We start from the raw sequence: 17,465 nt of genomic DNA, 5'->3' as shown, positions 1-17,465 counted from the left end.
CTGCCTGAGTCATAACTGCCTAGAAAAAGTTCTCAGAAGTATCAAAATCCACACTCATAGCCTTCACCACCCCCATCAGTGCCATCTTCTGCTTTACCTGCTGAAGAGATGTACTCGGTGTCATGAATGCATCTGGAGTCATCAGCTTAGGTTTGGCATCATTTGAGAGCGAAAGAAAGTCTGCTGGTACAGGTAGATCAGTGATACGTCGCAAGTCTGGTTGAGAGCCGTGCACAGATCCTTTTTCAGACCCCAGTCCTTCTGTGCCTAGATCAGCTATGTGATCTGGAAAGGCTTCCGAGAGAGAAACAAACATCAATTCGCAGGAACCTCCATCAAAAGCTAAAGTTTCAATTCCACAAAGTATGAACTTATGCCATTGCCAGCCATACTGGATTCCAAAAGACTAAACAGAAAACCTGCAACATGCTAATCAAAGCTAATAGCAAGGTGAACTTTCTGTTCTCCTTATTTCTTATGTGCTAGAGTGGATGTTATCAGGCTTTGATAATACATGGTACAACCTTCCTTTCTTCTCTGAATGCAGCAGCATTAGTTTTAACAGAAACATTCTAGAGCAGGAAATGAAGTGAAGGAGAATGCTACACACAGCCTGGTCCCCTCTACCCCCACAGCTCTGGTGTCACTGTGACTCCCTCTGCCTGACACAAAAAAGAGTCGTGTTTCTGGCACCAGCACCAGATCACCTAGGAAAGCAAACCCAAGAGTGCACGAAGTTTTAGCACTCCCACCCTAACATATCCTTGTGCTCCACACTCTCACTGGGCTCCAGTCAAGAGACCTGTTAAGCTACACTGAGAACCATTCATGCAGTGACACCACTGTTATAAAGAGGCACCCAAAGCTGCCAGAAGCCTGCCAATGCCCTCCTGCTGCTTCCCTCTCAAAAACACTCACCAAATTCTTCATGAGAGCCGTGGGAAGGCACAGATGCACCCATGTCAGGACTATGGAGAGGCTGGAACCTAATCTGCACATCCTGTAGGGCTCTGAAAAAAATATATATTTTTTTTAAAAGGGGCATCTCTGATTAGTTTATGAGTCATCAAGAAAAGTTCAAGCCTTAGAAAACTTCTTTTAATGGAACTGACACCCGTGGAATACACACTGGTTATTTTCTGCCTGAGATGAAAGCAGAAGCTGACCCCCTTTCATCCCTATCAACCAGTTCTGGCACCCAGAGCACGTGAGAGGTGTTTCCCAGCCACAGCACCATGCTGGGCTGCTTCCTGCAGGGACATACTAAATGCACCACAGCTAGAAGTTTCAAGGGATCCAAGCAGTTTTTCCTCAGGAGCAAAAGAAATCGGTAAGCAACCAGCAGTTCCTATAAGTCAGTGTGGGATTAGGACCACTGGGGACAGCAGACTGTGGCAGCTGCTGTACATACTCACTTGGTGTGCACACAGAAGAGTTTTATCAGCACGCCAGCTGCTGACTCAACAGCCCCTGCTCCCTGAGCACCTTCTGAAAAATAAGATAAAAGTAAAAAGTGAAGTTGGATGGAAAAAGCAAACTGCTACTAATCCCATCAGAGCAGGGAACCAGAAGAACATGGCTTCATCACTCCCCTGCTTCAGAGGTAGATTCATTCTGTTAAGGGAAAGAGTAGCCTACATCTCTTATACTTCCATTCCTTTTAAAGTGAGCAATCAAATTTGCTCTAATCAAGTCAAATAAGCCTCAAGGAAGTAGGTACATTCCATCATGAAGAGTCAGGGAAGATGAGGTCTGGAGATTACTCTGGTTGTTGACATGACTGCTTGGATATATTTTAAGGGAGACACGGTACCCCACAGAAGTTCAGGCTAGGTCACGACCCATCCTCCTAGCTCTGAGTAACTGCAGTTATGAGAAGCTCAGCAGAAACCTCCCACCAGTTAGTGCTAACAATACCCAGCCAAGAAGTGAATCATCCTCCTCACTAAGAATGAAAGCTGAGTAGAAGGGATAACTCCTCATAATAAAAGCTCAATTAGGCATTCCTATGCAATTTGTCCTAATTATCTAAGCACTAATAGGGGACCTGAAGCTTCATCCCTTCTGCTCCTCACTTGCATTTCCATTCCATTTCAGTCATTTTTTTCTCATGTGATTTACAGCAATGTACCACTAACACTGAATCAACTGAAATCATGTAGAAGAATAGGTATAGGGAAGGATATTGTACCAACAGCCCAGGAATCTCTCACGTGAAATATGATGTTGTTATTCAAAGCATCTTTCCAGGTTTTACTAACAAAAAGTAGAAAGTCAGGAGCAAGGTAACAGCCAAGGAGAGGCAGCAATCAAGGAACAGTTCTCCACAGGGCTCGCTGCCACAGCCACGGTAATACCAACCAGAAGAATACATCTCATATCACTCTCAGAAGCTTCTCCTCAAAAAGAGACTTTCTTGTTCGTTCCTGCTGCAAGAAGCTTTGTGTCTTGGGCAAGTGCTTTCCATACACGATGGAGAAGAATCTCACCCTTTCCCTCAACTCAGAGTGTATTGCATCCTCATATCCCAGCACAGCAAAGGCAGTAAAATTCAACTGGATCTCAGACCGTGTGCTCACACCTCTCGTGTTTTGTTACACAGAGTTTACCAGGACAGGCAGTCACAGAACTATGTCCTGCTGGTCCTTTCAGGAATTCTTTTGTTGCTGTGTGTGTGGAATTGTGCTGGAGAGACTCACAGCCCTACAGTGAGAGAGAAGGTTTCCCCTGGGTTCTGCTGGGGACAAAGTGATGGCTACGATCTGTAGGTTGACATTCCCAGCTTGAGTTTCTTTTGAAGAGGTGCAGCCCTAGGACAGGGCACCACAGCACAGCCAGAAATGTCATGTTTCAACGTCTTCAACAAAGAATTGGGTGAAGCCAGGGCTGACTCAGTCTCAAGGCTGGCAGACCTCCAGGCCTATTGCAACCATCTGTACAGTGCTTCCCAGAAGCACTCTAGCTGCACAACATGCCTTTCACACAGAGCTAAAGAAGAGAGCAAGCTTTTCAAGAGAAAAGCCAGAATCAGTCAGGACAGACAACCTGATCTCACAGCAGCCAAACTCTCTTTGCCACTTACCTATACTCAAGTTGTCATTTTCCTCTTCTGCTGGCAGCACTTCAGTGTGCCTTAGCCGGCAGCGGCTCACGGCCTGGATGCCGAAGCTTAGGACAGGATGGGTTAGGAGAAACTCTGAGATGGAACTGAAATAAGCTTTGCCCTCCTCTTGGTTCTGCATCAGCTCCATCACGTACAAGACCTAGAAGAATAAAAAACAGTATGCCACTGGGCTATCAGAGAACAGCACGTGTATGTGTCATGTGGGCATAAAGCATAGCATTCAGATTTGGAAGCATGGGAATAAAACAAGGAATAGGCTTGGGATGTTTAAATCTGGAGGAGTACACCCACACTAGGCAATCACAATAAGTACGTTCTTATCTGAGTTACAGTTGATCAGGAACTCAATCCTGTTGTGCCAGACAAGTTCCTCCAAATAAGAACTTTATTTTGGGGAAAGAAATAATCCTTAAGGCTCCTCAGGATTAATCAGCTGTTCAATTGCCACCATCTGTCATCTTACACTGAGATAGCTAAGGCCAAACTCTGAGAATTTTCAGTTATTAACATGCAAAGCCTTGTCCCAGGCAGCAGAAACAGTCACAGAGAACATTTCCCCTGTCACCACACAGCCAGCAATAAAATGAAACACCTACTTTTCTCTGCACATCGCTCAGTATCAGATATTCAGCAGAAAGGTCCAGGCAGACTTTCAGGCTGGGAAGAATACTCATGGAGCTGAAGATGTCAGGAGAAAATCTAGATCCAGAAACAAGACAGGAGGAGGCACAGAAAAAAGGCATATTAATGCAACCACAACTACTGTGCATTAATTAAAATGAATCTTTAGGAGTTTACAGTCACGCTATAGCACAACCACCCCCTAAAACAAAAGCATCACTGCTAAAAGTCACTGCTGACTGATATCAACTAAGAGGACAGCAGGAGGATAACAGAATAGGATCAAGACATGAATTCCAAGTATTTAAATGAAAGATGACACTGTGTGCTCAGGTAACTTAGGATGGTTGGACTAGATGATCTTATAGGTCCTTTCCAACCTTATGAACTTATGAACTTATGCTACATTCATGGGAGGACGACAGATCCAGATTTAAGAAAAACCATCCACCAATCCACAAGCATTAGATCTCCTGCAATATGAGAGAGGAGAATTCAGAAGTGGCCTTACTTGTGCATGTGATCACAGAGGCCACAATCTCCTAGCAAAAGTCAAATGAAGGAACAGCACAAGCTGAGCAAAGGGAAGGCCTGCAGCAGCATTTGAACTTGTGGACCCATATGGCTCAGCAAATAAACTTTGTAAAACTGCTCTAATTCTGTCAACGCAGCGGCTTCTCATTATTTAAATCAGAAAAGGAATAATAGGAAGACATCCTAGGTTGGCTATTCAATACCTAGTTTGATTACAGAAAAAAACAAAAAACAGTTAAGTGCAATTTGCAGTGCCTCTCCCAGTGCTTACAGCTGTGTCTACGCTTTACAGACCTAAGCAAGGATTACAGACCTCAGTAATATGACTGACTGCAAAAGGACTGACCTCTGCTCTTGTACCAAAGCCTGACCTGACAGCCTACCACAGCCCTGATATATCACATCAGCCCAGAAAAAGGTCCTAACTGAAGTTAGAGCAGGCTCCACTAAAGATCACCTTTGAAAAGTAAGGATAGCTGGAAGCTGAGAGCTTTGTTAGGATATAATGGCTCAAAGGAAAGCCAACCCTGCAGGTGAACACCTACCTGATAGTCTGCAGACAGGTCCAAGACACAGTGCACCACATCTTCAGCTCTCTGTTCTGATCTGCCCCTGTGATGAGAAACCTCCAGAAGGGAACCCTGCAGACACAACACAATTTTAAGTTCTTCTAAACAAGACCTGGTCCCTTGCTGCAGGGATATTTCACTGAAACATCCTTACAAGTGTTACATAGGTGGTTTTACCCAACAGCAAAGTTCCCAGAAAATCTGTTTCTAATCTACCTTGGAAACCAGTACAGCTCTTGTAGAGTTCTTGAGCTACATCTATAAGCAACTGAAGAAAGATGAAAAATAGCTATTTTTCATTTTTCATTTTTTTTAAATAAAACAACTGCTATCTTTTTATTCATCTGCAATAGAAATTTGAAAGACAACAGGCCAGGCAAAACTGACCACACCACAAACCTGAAAGGACTCATCAATTTAGATCTGCCCTTGCTTTGATGAAAGGCATTAGAATTAAGGTAACTTCAGGCTGTGTTCTGTCCACTCTCTATTTCTCCATCACTAGAAAACATAGTATGAACAGGAGAGGACCTGCTCCTGCCACAAAACTAAATTCCTACAAGTAGAGCACAACTTCAAGGAACGCCCCAATGTCAGCATTAGAAGGTGTTACCAAACTTCAGTACACAAAGAGGACTGGGGCCTTACTCTGGGTCTTGTTTTTTGTGGTTGTCACAGAAGAGCAGGCAGGAAAGAGGCCTACCATCATGTGGTTTCCACTCATGAAGACATCTAGGAAAGAATCAGAGAAATCAAGTGTGAATGGAAAGATAAATGAAGATGTAGGTCCTGAAGACATTATCCCCTATCCAAAGGAGCATCTGGTCAGCAGGCACTAAGAGTTACCAGCTTGCAGCTGTTTACATGTGTATACAAAGTAAGATCAGATACTGTAGCTAGTGAACCAAAAAAAATAACCCATGAAGAACACACATGTTGCCCTCCAGCTTATCCTTTTAAGGACATAATATATAAAATAAGTCAACATGGAGATGAATAGCTCAGAGCAGCTTTCTCCATTGAAAAAGAGAGTAACAAGTTGACTCTGAGTACAGCCTCTGCAAAGCACAGAATTCAGGATTTTACTTTTTACCTTTTCCTGAGGTCACCAAACCATGAGCATGTGTGATATCCAGTGACATAAAATCACCATTCACTAACAAATCATTTTACAAACATCCACCCTGTACTTTACTGTGTCCTGAGAGTGATCACTTCATGCAATCCTGTAGCAAGAAAATTCTCAGAGAAAAAGCAGCTCTGCCCCAAGTTCCTTCATCTTCTAGTTTTCTGGTTACCTTGGCTCATCTTGCCCCTCAATATAGATCTGCCAGAATTTGACAAAACCGTCATGACTTGCTGTGGCCAATACAGTTCCATCAGGAGAAAGTGCTCCCTCACTCAGGTACTAAATAAAAAAGAGGAAAAAAAGAAAGTAATTTTATAGCTCTTTCGGGAGAAAGAATACTCTCTTCAAACAGGAATGTGATTAACATGCTGATAGGACCAGAGATCTGAGTGATTTAACACATACTTCACTACATAACACTTCAGAGAAAACCTGATTATTATTTTTTTCTAATAATAATAATTAATAATCTACTTTTCCAAACAGGAAGTTAATCCATATAATCCATCCTACTTATTCAGCTGCTGTTCCCACCATTTATCGTATTACAAACAGAGCTCATTTGGTGTTGGGATTTTCTGGCTTTTCACAAGCATTAATTACTTTGTTTTATCTGGGTGATATAATTAATTTGTCATTTTCCCCTTTCAGGAAGTGAAATTGGACTCTTTCCAGCTCTATCTTTCATATTCAAAATATCACCTTCTGGATGCTCACCTGTAGCTCTGGTCCACTGTCGTAACAGATAATAGCTATACTTATTTGGGGGAGGGGGGGAGATCATAAAATAATAAAGAAGATGTTGGGCTTAGTTTTCCCTTTCTTATTCAGCAACAAACAGCAGCATTAGGTGTTCCATTTACTGTGACACACAAAAAACCAGTTGAAATACAGCCCAGGTTGTTAAACAGGCCCTTGGAAATACAGGTGACTTTTTCAAAGCAAATATCCATAAATTCACCTTGGCTCTTGAAACAAAGGTCATTTACCAGTGACGTGTGCACTTAATCACATCACCAGAAGGCTGTGGGTGACAGGGTGGATGGACAAGGAACTTTTCTGCAGCAAACTGCCCTAAGGACTCCAGCCCCAGACACAGTAAAACCCAAAGAGAGCCTAAAAGATCTCTAGTGATCACCTATGGGACAGTAGCAAAGAAAATGAAGCAGACTCATACCGTGCTGTGGCCTTTCACTACAATGAAGCCTTCTTTGATGTTAGGCACTTCCACTGGCCAGGATCTGTTGTTTGAGCGGATAATGTCCAAATCCCATACCTCTGCCTGGAAAATAAATGTGTACACATACAGGTTTACTTTTGCAAGTACTGGTTTCAGGCAGACGAGAAATTCTTACAGTCTCTGCCCAACCTATCAGCCCCGTGGAAGCATGTGACACAAACCTTCCCCTCTCTACCTTGGCAATTAGATGCTTTTCTAGTGCTGCTCATGGCAGTGATAGACGCTGCTCACCAAACTCCTCCCTACTGGCAAAGCCTGAACAAGGGAACGATGCCCTCCACATCATTTTTAGCAGTGTTCACTATTTGATCCTCAGAAGAGAGGAATTGTGCATCTTATTACGGGAGGATCCCTTGGCACACTACAGAAGCCCAACACCTCCAACCATTTACATGGGCTCCTTCCTCCATAAGATTCTTTCCCTCTCATGAAAACACAATCTTTCAAAAGCAACATCTCCTTACCCTGTCCTCGTGCAGCAAGGCCAACGTTTGACTTCCCTCTTCACTATTCTCTTCATTATCATCTGGGATGAAAGGACACCAGATGATTCTTCGAGAGGTGTTCAGAGGGGTGCTGTCGGGTCGTTTGATGTTCACCAAGATCTCCTCTCTGATCACCACAGTTAAGAAACAGTTTTCTGGCTTTTCAGGTTTGGCCCTCTGGTAAATGCTACTAAACCTCAAGTTTTTTTGATCATTGAGATTAAAAGAGAATTGTGGTTTGGAAAAAAAAATCAGTAGGGAAACTAGCTTTTCTTCACTGCAGAAGAAATTCAGCTTACAAAAGCTAATAGATTCTGTTAATTTTCTCTTGTAGGCTGCAGACAGGAGAAGGATAAGCACAAGAACACATACTCCCATCTGGATGCATCATCCACACAACCACTGATGGACAGATTAAGTTATTTCAGCTAGTACTGCAGCAACACCAATACCACAGAGAGCCAGTAATGCTACCACAATGCCTCAGGATGAGTGCTCTGGTCCATCCATATGCATCAGATCTTAAACAATTACAACCACCTTTACTCTGGTTGGTTTTGGAAAGAGCGGATACAATTAAAATGAAGAAGCTGCAACCTAACAAACCATATCCTCACTGAATACTGGGAACATGTTGCCCAGAGAGGTGGTGGATGCCCCATCCCTGGAGACTTTCAAGGTGAGGCTGGATCAGACCATGGGCAACCTGACTGCGCTGTAGCATCCTGTTCATTGCAGGGGAGTTGGACTAGATGGCCTTTAAAGGTCCCTTCCAACTCTTAAGGATTCTATGATACCCCACTGACTGATGTGCCTCAGAAAAGCATGGAGAAGTCACATCTAGCAATTAAAAGGAAATTATTTAGGGCAGTGAATCAAGTATTAAAATAAATTTCAGGACCACCATAAGAACAAAGGTGACAGGTATGAAAAGGAGTGGAAGGATGGTATTACCTTCCCCAGAAAAGTAATTGGAATCAGGCAAAGGTAAGTAAAAAGCTGTCACACAAGTCCAGATGACATTAGTCACGTTTAGGGCCAGCTAGTAGAGATTAACATTGAAACCTTCTGGACTGAAAGTTTTTGCCTGGACCAGGAGCACAGAGATGTCACTCCTACAATTTCAAGTTACACAGTTTCAAGTAGTGATTGTGCTGACTGTGCAGCAGGGGCTGACTTTGCAAACCCACATTTGATACTCCCTGGGATAGGCACAGCTACTGACCCCCTCCTGCAAGCTGCTGCTCTAAGGAGGCCACGATAGGTGCAGCAATTCCGAGCTTGCATTCACACCTAACCATTACCCTACCACCGAGGTGAAGCTTGTTTTGACAAGATACTGGATTTTGTCTTTCTCCATGGCCAGGCGCCAGACAAAGAGGTTGCCAGCCTCATCCAGGCACGCCAGCTGGTTGGAGTTGAGATGAGCAAAAGCCAGGTCTGCCACACCACCCGTGAATCCCTTCAGCAGGGTCCGCTCCGCAGTGCTGACGCTCAGCACTCGCACCATAGCAGAGCCATTGCTGGCAGCTGCAGAAAAGACAGAAGGGAAGAGTCACTACATACCCATGCAGTTTCCCTAAAGGATGGCCTCCCCATTTGTCATTCCCAGCATCCATCCTGCCATCAGCTGCTCTCAGTCAGCAGTGCACCAAAAACCCATGGACGACACATTAATAAACCCTCTGACGACCCAGGATGCATGCAAAAATATTTCCCCTGCATTTTTCAGCTTCGGTGCAGAAGAAGGGAACAGCAGCATCAAGGATTTTCCCTGCCTTGCAAGGGGCAGCTGAATTTTCTATATCTTCTGCACTGTTTCTTGAGTGCCACAAGTCCTAAGTTGTTCTACCTAAGAGGTAATCAACAGAAGTTGATTTCTCACAATTCTCAGCACTTCTTTCTCTAGAAAGATGCTTTTATTTAATGCAATGCCTGAATTTTCATCCCAAGGTGATCACAAAGCTACCAAAACTTTAAGACTGACCCCAGTGACAGTGAATTAGTGTAACTGCAACTTCACTTTCAGTGACTGGACAAAAGGAGGCAGGAAGCTCAAACACATCTTCCACAAGAACACAAAAAGCATGATCATCCACCTGGAAAAGGCACTGCTTTTTGGTGTGCATGGCTGAAAAAAGGCATGACTTAAATGCACACGTGTTCTAGGCAAAATTTTCAGCTCCCCCACATCGCTATAACACAGGCAGTCTTACAGAGACCATATCGTTTCCAGTTCCACCTGGCTGCCCAACACAGCCCTAGAAGATCACTCAGCTTTTCTATGGCACACAAGTTTCAATACTTCAAAAAAGGGTAAGGCATCCTAAAAATGGCTGCTCCGAGATAACCTCAGCTGCAAGAAGAACACAGAAGTGCAGTAGCAGATGTTGTAGGAAGCCAGACAAATGGGTGGGTGCTAGAACTAAGAAAGAGACCAAAGAGCCCCAGATGCAGTGTGGTTACATGACAGCATTGTAAGGGCTCATTTGTTTCATAAAGACTATTTCACAGACTGTACCTGTATTGTTCTGCTTTTCTCTCCTGCAAAACACACTGCCTTTGCACTGCTCTTTGCCTCCTCTAAATTTAGCCTTAAGCTCAACTCTAAATTTATGCAAGCAGACCCATCACAAACATCTACTCAAATTACCACGGGGCTGTTTCTGTGCAGAGAAGCTTGTTTGCTACAGAAGCATTTCATTAGATGAGTACAGTGAACATCTGCATACTGTCCAGCAAATCCTATTTCTACCCTCTGAAAACTTCTCCGTGCAAACTCTCCCATACCACCATCACTTTTCCCCCTCTGTACTCTTTACTCTTTCTCCTGTTATAACATCACACTGGTCAGGGCATTGCAAAAAGCATTTCACTTATTGTTAGTTACTTTCTTCTGATGCAAACCTTGCCTCTTGTAGAGACACAGAGCAAAACAGCAAAAACAAGAAGGTACCTCACCTCTAATGGCATAAGCCAGGTAAGAGTTTGAAACAGCTATCAGATTGCCATAGTAGTATTTCTGCTCCCAGTCGTATCTAGCAACAGGCTGTATTTTCACCTGCTCAAGAGAAAGAAAAAAGAATTATGAGAGTCTCAAATAACTTTTCCTGGAACAAACTTGCCAAATACAACTTCCTCCTGGAAAGCCTAATGCTTAATAGCAAGCTTTGAAGCGGCAGTTGCTAAGAAGAATTGCATACTGAGTGCCAAGTATTAGAACCCTGAACTCTCAAAGTTATGAAGGCTGATGAATATTTCCTTCCATTGCAAGAAGGAATGCGACTCACTGAATGTCACACTGCAGAACAAGTGCCTGCCCTTCAACCACAGCCAAGAAGCCTTTACCTCCCTATTGGCACTGCATCCGGCTTCCCAGTTCTTGGAGACACTCTTCAAATTCAAAAACTATTTGCTGCATTGGCACTTGTTCTTTCCCAGAAAAGGAATTCTGGTTATATCTGAGAAATATCTCAGTGTTCTGCAGCCCTGACTTGCTGGCAGGAGCCCTCAGCAGGACTGGTGCTCGGGAGGACCAGTGAAACACTCCCTCTATAGAAAAGACCTTCCAGCACAGAAACAATCAGCAAGATAAATTTGTTCAGGGAAGAAGGGCACTTTCTCAGCAAAGACCAGCTTACATCATGGAATTCCTCCTGAGAAGCAGAAGGCAGCTTGGCCAGCTTCTAGAGTAACAGTAGCAATCAATCACAAGATACTGCTCCAGTTCTTTTGCCCTTGCTAAGCTCTCTGACAAACTCCCACAACACATGAAAGAAGACAGTCTTTTCTGTTTAAAATACTGAAGCACTGAGCTGATGCGACTGAAATGGATAGACAGAATGTGTCCCCTCATGCTCCTTACCTTGTTACTCCCTCTGGCCTTACTGCTGATGCTGGAATCACTGCTGGCCACTATTTCCACATCTTTTGCTGATATAACTATGCAAGTGGAGCTGTCATCACCAGAAAGGCAGCTTTTGAGAAAAGCAGAGAGAAAATAAATCAGACTGGACTCCACAGGAAGAACACAGAGGACACAATTGTTCACAACATTAAGAGCAACACAGAAGGAATCCGTGCATCTAGAAGATCTGACCTGAACTGAAAAGAGAAACTGCTTTCATTTAAGAGCCTCCATTCTCTGGATGTCAGAGTTTGAGAAGAGCCAAACACCCGTTTTGCTCAGCTTCTTGCTGAACATTAACCTACAGGACTTGAGCACAGACCTATATTTGGTTAGAGCAGCCCTGACTACTATCCAACACAAGATGCAAACAGCAAAGCCAAGCAGCTGAACTTCAGCAGCAGAGCATCCTGCTCATGATTGTCACAAAACCTTCTCTCAAAACTACAAAGAAAAAACCCACATAAAATATATTTATATTAATTCTGATGTTAAGAAGAGTGACTGCATGAAGACAAGCATTACACTAATTAGACTGACATACGATAGCAGTTCTGGATTTGCATTTTCTCCCATGACAAAGAGCAAATCCAAACTGTTCTAGACATGTTTGCTTACATGTAAGCAGTAAAAGCACGTATGCTGTCCAAAATACATCAATGCATAGGCATAGCTCAGCAGGCTCAGCTCAGCTACTCAGGGAGTAGCTTTTCTATTTTAAATAATGGGGAGAGAAACACTTGGACAAGTGCACAGCCTTCTCTACTGCAAACCTGCAGCTTAAGTTACCTCTCAGGTAACGCAGGTCCCTGCAGGAGTCCAGCTGGAGTTCTTCATACAAATGCTACCTTTCCCTGCAGCCTTGCTTATTTACCTGCATCCCTACTCAAGTGTTGGTCACACAGACAGTTCTGCTCTCCTCCCTACACAGCCCTGCCAATGTTCTTCAGTTCCTGCACAGCACAGCAGTCAGGCTCAGTGCATCAGCACCACCAGAGCTCTGACCAGCAGCAGGGACTCACAGCTGCCAGCTGAGCTCAACATAAAACTTGCCTAGATTCCCAGCATGCTTTCCCAGGCCCACCACAAGTCATTTTTAACTGCTTCTTATCCACTCTCAAGCCTTTCTTGAACAACACTTACATGACTTGCTTCTCCTGCACAGCCCCCAGAGAAATGCTGCGGTGCACCGGCTTCGCCAGCGAAGGTCCATCTCCAGCCACGATGGGATCAGGCACCAGCAGCCCATTCAGGTCTCCATTATAGGAACTGGATGGTCTCTGGTTCTCATTCACCGAACCTAAGAAAAAGCACAGTCAACCATGCACAAGATCCATTTAAAAGAAATAGAGCTGCATGAAATACACCACCTCCAGGTGCTTTCGGTCAGGTACTATCAGGTAGAACGCACCGAGTTGGCTGGAAAAAGGAAGACCTCCCATCCAAGGAACTTGTATAAAAGGCTGAAGTCATAGTGCTCATCTTACATGAGGAATCCCGGCAGATCAGGATAAATGGGAGTGAGATTATGTGGTTCAAGGAGGTAACATTCTCAGATCAGAAGGGCTAACAACTCAGATTTAGTGAATCTCATATTTATGTTCCAGGCCAAAGGGTTCTTGATACGTCATTTCTAACTCCTGCGCATTCTCACTCTTCAGAGAGAGCTCTGAAGGCCAGAAGTACACACAGCAGCACCCACAGCACTTGGGGTTGGCTGGAAATAACACCTTCCAAAACCATTCTCTAAGACACGACCTCAAAGGCCAGAGGTGTTCAAGCAGCTGAGCTACAAAACCATGCATCTGTGCCTGTGGGATTCCCACAGCTGTCCCCTGGTTTACACGGAACATGGAAGTTCACAGCGCTCAAGTTTAGGGCAAAGCAACCACTTATTCAGAGCTTCATCTCTGCTTTGAGGAGTGTATGCATCCTGCCCTCATACATCTGGCCAAGGGCAAGTTGCCTGGTGGCTTCCACATCTCCTCAACAGCTGATGATCCCCACCAGAGAGCAAGCTCACTCCAGCAGTGCCTACATGCGATTGCACAGAAGTCAAAGCCACCTGTCTTGGAAGCATTCATGCTGAAAGGCTGAAATTACACGTCCTGTTGCCAGGTAACAAGTGCTGCAAAGCTCCTGTGAGATAGCAGCTCGCAGGGCCACGAGTCCCACTGCTGCTGCCACACATAACACACCTAAACCAGGGGCAGGAGGAAAGCAAGGCAAGCTTCCTATCACCAAACAGCCCTAATGACATTAATGCATCAGCATGAGCGCTGCTGCCTACAGCCACAACTGCAACTATTACTCACTTGCCAGAAGAATATTTAAAACCTGCCTGGCTTATGAAGAACAAGGTAAATAAATCAACAACTACAGTATGGACACAGCAAGCCTGTGCAGCTCCAGGGCATCCCAGCACAGAGCACGACACCTCAGTTCACCTGTCCTGTGTGAACAGGACAGCAGTGCAGCCACACTGCATGAGGCTGCAGAATGCAGCCTTGTAACCAGCCAGCATACCCGAGCTGAGCTTGCTGCTGCAGATGAGGACTGTTACAGCATATTGGTAGGTGTGATAAGCTTTCGTCAGCTGTAATTTATCCTTTGTGGCCAAAAATAAGAAAGTAATTGTGACAGAAAAGCATCCAGGGCGACAGAAAAAGATGAGATGGGCTTTGCTCTATTTGCAGCAACAGGAATGGCTCACATCAGTGTTTATGGACAGCAGGGTGATGACATCAGCTCCGGGGGAAGGGAAGAAGGAAACGCCCCACAGAGGATGATGGGCACCACAGTGGGACACCAACACTGGGGAATGTGCTCAGCCCCTCACCCTACCCTAGTGGGAGCCAGGCCAGCACAACCCTGAAGGCATAAGAAAAGGGAAGAGACTCGGTGCTCAGCAGGTAAAAAGACATATTAACACCAAAACTGGGAGAAACTCGTGTCAGGAGAGACTGCTCAGAGCTACCTGCAGCTAGCAGAGCAGAACTTCCATTGCAGTAATAGCCTTGGAATGCAGCTACACTCTGCATGACATCAAAATCTGTAACTGAAACTCAGGGAGAATCAGAAAGTGGAAGTAGAGAGATCTTTGGCAGCTTCACGACAGATAACACTAGCCCTGCATGTGCAGCTCACAGGACTGCTTCTATTTTCTGTCAAGGGCCTCAAAAGCTTCCCCTTCCTCTGATGTCCACGTGGGAGGATCAGAGGCTTTCAGCTAACAAGTCCTTCTGCTTTTCACTTTTTCTGTCCAGTTCCTCCAAGTACACATGCCCACTCGGGCAGCGCTTCCTGCTGAGAACAACTGCAGGTTCATCACTGACTTGCCATTTACTTGCTCCTCCTCCTCTCAACTGCCTTCCTATGCACCAGAGCTCAGAGAAAAGGATAATAAGAGGCAAAGGACAAGCATGAATACGAATAAAAAGCCCCAGAAAGAAATAAAGCATCCTCAGAAAGTAATTCCTTTGCTTCTACCAGCAAGAGGAAGTTGCTTCAGGGGAAAGTTAAGCTTCTCTCAAGGTGACAGCTTCATCACTGTCCCAGCAACGATGCATTCTTCCAGTTCACAAATTGCTTGTGAAATAAGAGTTCCCTCATCACTGCACCAAGTTCTCCTTTTGGAAAGGAAAATGTATTTCCTTACAGTATAAGAAACAGAATCTTGAATCACCTGTACGTTCCAGAAACAACAGAAACTTCGAACAACCAGAAGTTTTCTATTGCTATAATGAAAATGGATGAGGGTGGTGATTGTCCCCCTCTGCTCTGTTCTTGTGAGGCCCACCAGGGGAGGAGGCCTCACCTATGTCCAAGCTTGGGGCTTCCAGCACAACACAAGAAGGGTGCTTTGAGGGCCACGAAGACACTCAGAGGACTGGAGCACCTCTCCTGTGAAGAAAGGCTGAGGGAGCTGGGCTTGTTCAACCTGGAGAAGAGAAGGCTCGGGATGCTTCAATGAGCCCTTTGTGTACTTAAATGGTATTCACAAAAGAAGATAGAAGTGGCCTCTTACATAGTCTAATAGCTGTAGGACAAGGGGGAACGAAACGCAGGTTAGATGTTAGGAAGAAATTATTTACTCAGAGAGTGGTGAGACCCTGGTAATGCCCCATTGCTGGTGTTGCTCAAGGCCTTGGACACCTCAGCTATCAGAGGCTTTAAGGTCCCTTCCAATCCAGCTGTGCTACGAAACTGCCTCTCTGCAGATTTGCTCCATCACAGCCTCACACCAACCTCTGTGCCTTGTGGTCGTGCAGAGACAGCGTGTGTGGTGGCTGCTCTGGAGCTTGGACAGTCATAGAATCATTAAAGTTGGGAAAGACCTCTCAGACCATCAAGTCCAACCTCACCCCACTGCACCCACATCTCTCAGTGCCACATCCCCACGGCTCTGGGACACCTCCAGGGACGGTGACTCCCCCACCACGCTGGGCAGATGTGCCATTATTCCCAGTACCCAACCTAACACGAGCCACCACTCCTGCCCTATCGCCGGTATCTCAGCGCAGATGCCGGCGCCCCTTCGCCACACCCCCTCTCAGGAGTTGCAGAGCCACGAGCTCTCCCCTGAGCTCCTCTTCTCCAGCGGACCCATCCCATTCCCTCGGCCGCTCCCACAGCGCTGCGCTCAGACCCCTCACGGCTCCACTCTCTCCCCTGGACGCGCTCCAGGACCTCCACGTCTTTCTCGTAGCGAGAACACAGCACTGAGGCGCCGAGCCCATACCCATAGTACGACCGAGCCAGCGCCGGGCTACGAGGGCACGGGCCGAGCGGGGCCCCACCCGCGGGGCCTCGGGCCCGGGCCCACAGCCGGGGCTCCCCGCCGAGCCCCACACTGCCCCTCACCTCCCGGCCGGTCCAGCTTGAGGATGTCCCGCAGGTGCTGCGTGGCGTCCTCGATGTCGATGCTGTTGGAGGAGGCCATAAGGCCCGGCCCGCTTCCCGCCCGCCCCGCCGCACCGCACCGTCCCGCCCCGCCGCCCGCACTTCCGCCTCCGGTCCCGGCGCTGGCGGCGCTCCGGGAGGAAACCGCCGCCGGGCCAACGGGTTCCGGGGCGCGGTGAGGGCGGGGTCAGCACTGGCACCGCCCCGGCAGGGCGGGGTGTGCGTGGGGTGTACGGCCGCTCCTGCGCGGCGTGTAGGTGCGGCTCACTCTGCTCCGGGTCACAGCGGGACGCGGTGGCCCCACGCAGAGCTCGGGTTGGGTATTAGGAGCGGTTTCTTGTCCCGAAGAGCGGTGAGGCGCTGGCACAGCTGCCCATCCCCACAGCGACGCAGTGCAACGCGCGGGGCGGATGAGGTTGGCTTAGACCTTCCAGCCCCCCACGCCCTGCCGTGGGCTGGCTGCTCCCTGAGCTCAGCACGGCACACGAAGCCCTCTGCAGGCGGGCTCGAAGGGCTTAGTGAGGTCTGCAGGTAAAGGAACCGCGGTTCCGCTCATGTGTCATCTGGGCTGCAGGAAAGATCAATTTATTCAATCCCTTCAGTAGTGAAATGCCGCCACCTCCAGGGGGACGCGTACATGACGGCCAAGCACGCCGTAACATTATCAGCCAGCCCTAACTGTGTAAGAAACATTGTGGAAACACAACCGGCCAGGACTTCAGAGCGGGATACAAACTGAAGGAGGGCACTGTGGGATGGACCAGGTACCTCAGCTGAAGGTGGGTACCATCCCACGTGAAAATGCAGCCAGCTCCTTTAGCTTTGAGGGTTAATGCAAGAGAGGTCACGAAGATGAACTACAGGCTAGCACAACTGTCAGCCTTGTGAATTAGTTTAGGGTTTTGCATGGATCAGATGGGACAGCTGAGACCCAACGTGTCAAGCAATGCTAAA

The 17,465-nt window shown here is 46.5% G+C and overlaps 1 protein-coding gene across 1 annotated transcript in view; it reads right to left on the bottom strand.

Moving 5' to 3' along the window:
• EDC4 (enhancer of mRNA decapping 4) overlaps positions 1 to 16,582 on the bottom strand; it is a 30,250-nt gene extending 13,668 nt beyond the window's left edge. Inside the window, exons 1-15 of the mRNA XM_065733377.1 lie at positions 16,473 to 16,582; positions 12,753 to 12,909; positions 11,568 to 11,679; positions 10,664 to 10,763; positions 9,043 to 9,232; positions 7,682 to 7,829; positions 7,155 to 7,259; positions 6,147 to 6,256; positions 5,497 to 5,580; positions 4,825 to 4,920; positions 3,721 to 3,823; positions 3,083 to 3,263; positions 1,416 to 1,488; positions 919 to 1,010; positions 98 to 294 (exon numbers count right to left, since the gene is read on the bottom strand). Of these exons, the coding sequence (XP_065589449.1) occupies positions 98 to 294; positions 919 to 1,010; positions 1,416 to 1,488; positions 3,083 to 3,263; positions 3,721 to 3,823; positions 4,825 to 4,920; positions 5,497 to 5,580; positions 6,147 to 6,256; positions 7,155 to 7,259; positions 7,682 to 7,829; positions 9,043 to 9,232; positions 10,664 to 10,763; positions 11,568 to 11,679; positions 12,753 to 12,909; positions 16,473 to 16,551 (1,827 nt within the window). The 5' untranslated portion in view covers positions 16,552 to 16,582. The remainder of the gene's footprint in view (positions 1 to 97; positions 295 to 918; positions 1,011 to 1,415; positions 1,489 to 3,082; positions 3,264 to 3,720; positions 3,824 to 4,824; positions 4,921 to 5,496; positions 5,581 to 6,146; positions 6,257 to 7,154; positions 7,260 to 7,681; positions 7,830 to 9,042; positions 9,233 to 10,663; positions 10,764 to 11,567; positions 11,680 to 12,752; positions 12,910 to 16,472) is intronic.
• Between the last annotated feature and the right edge of the window lie 883 nt (positions 16,583 to 17,465).

The sequence above is a fragment of the Cyrtonyx montezumae genome, unplaced genomic scaffold (genome assembly GCF_038088225.1).
Source record: "Cyrtonyx montezumae isolate F1298 unplaced genomic scaffold, pur_monq_1.0 scaffold_17, whole genome shotgun sequence".
NCBI classification, from domain to species: Eukaryota; Metazoa; Chordata; class Aves; order Galliformes; family Odontophoridae; genus Cyrtonyx; species Cyrtonyx montezumae.
This window is presented reverse-complemented; position numbering and strand designations above follow the sequence as displayed.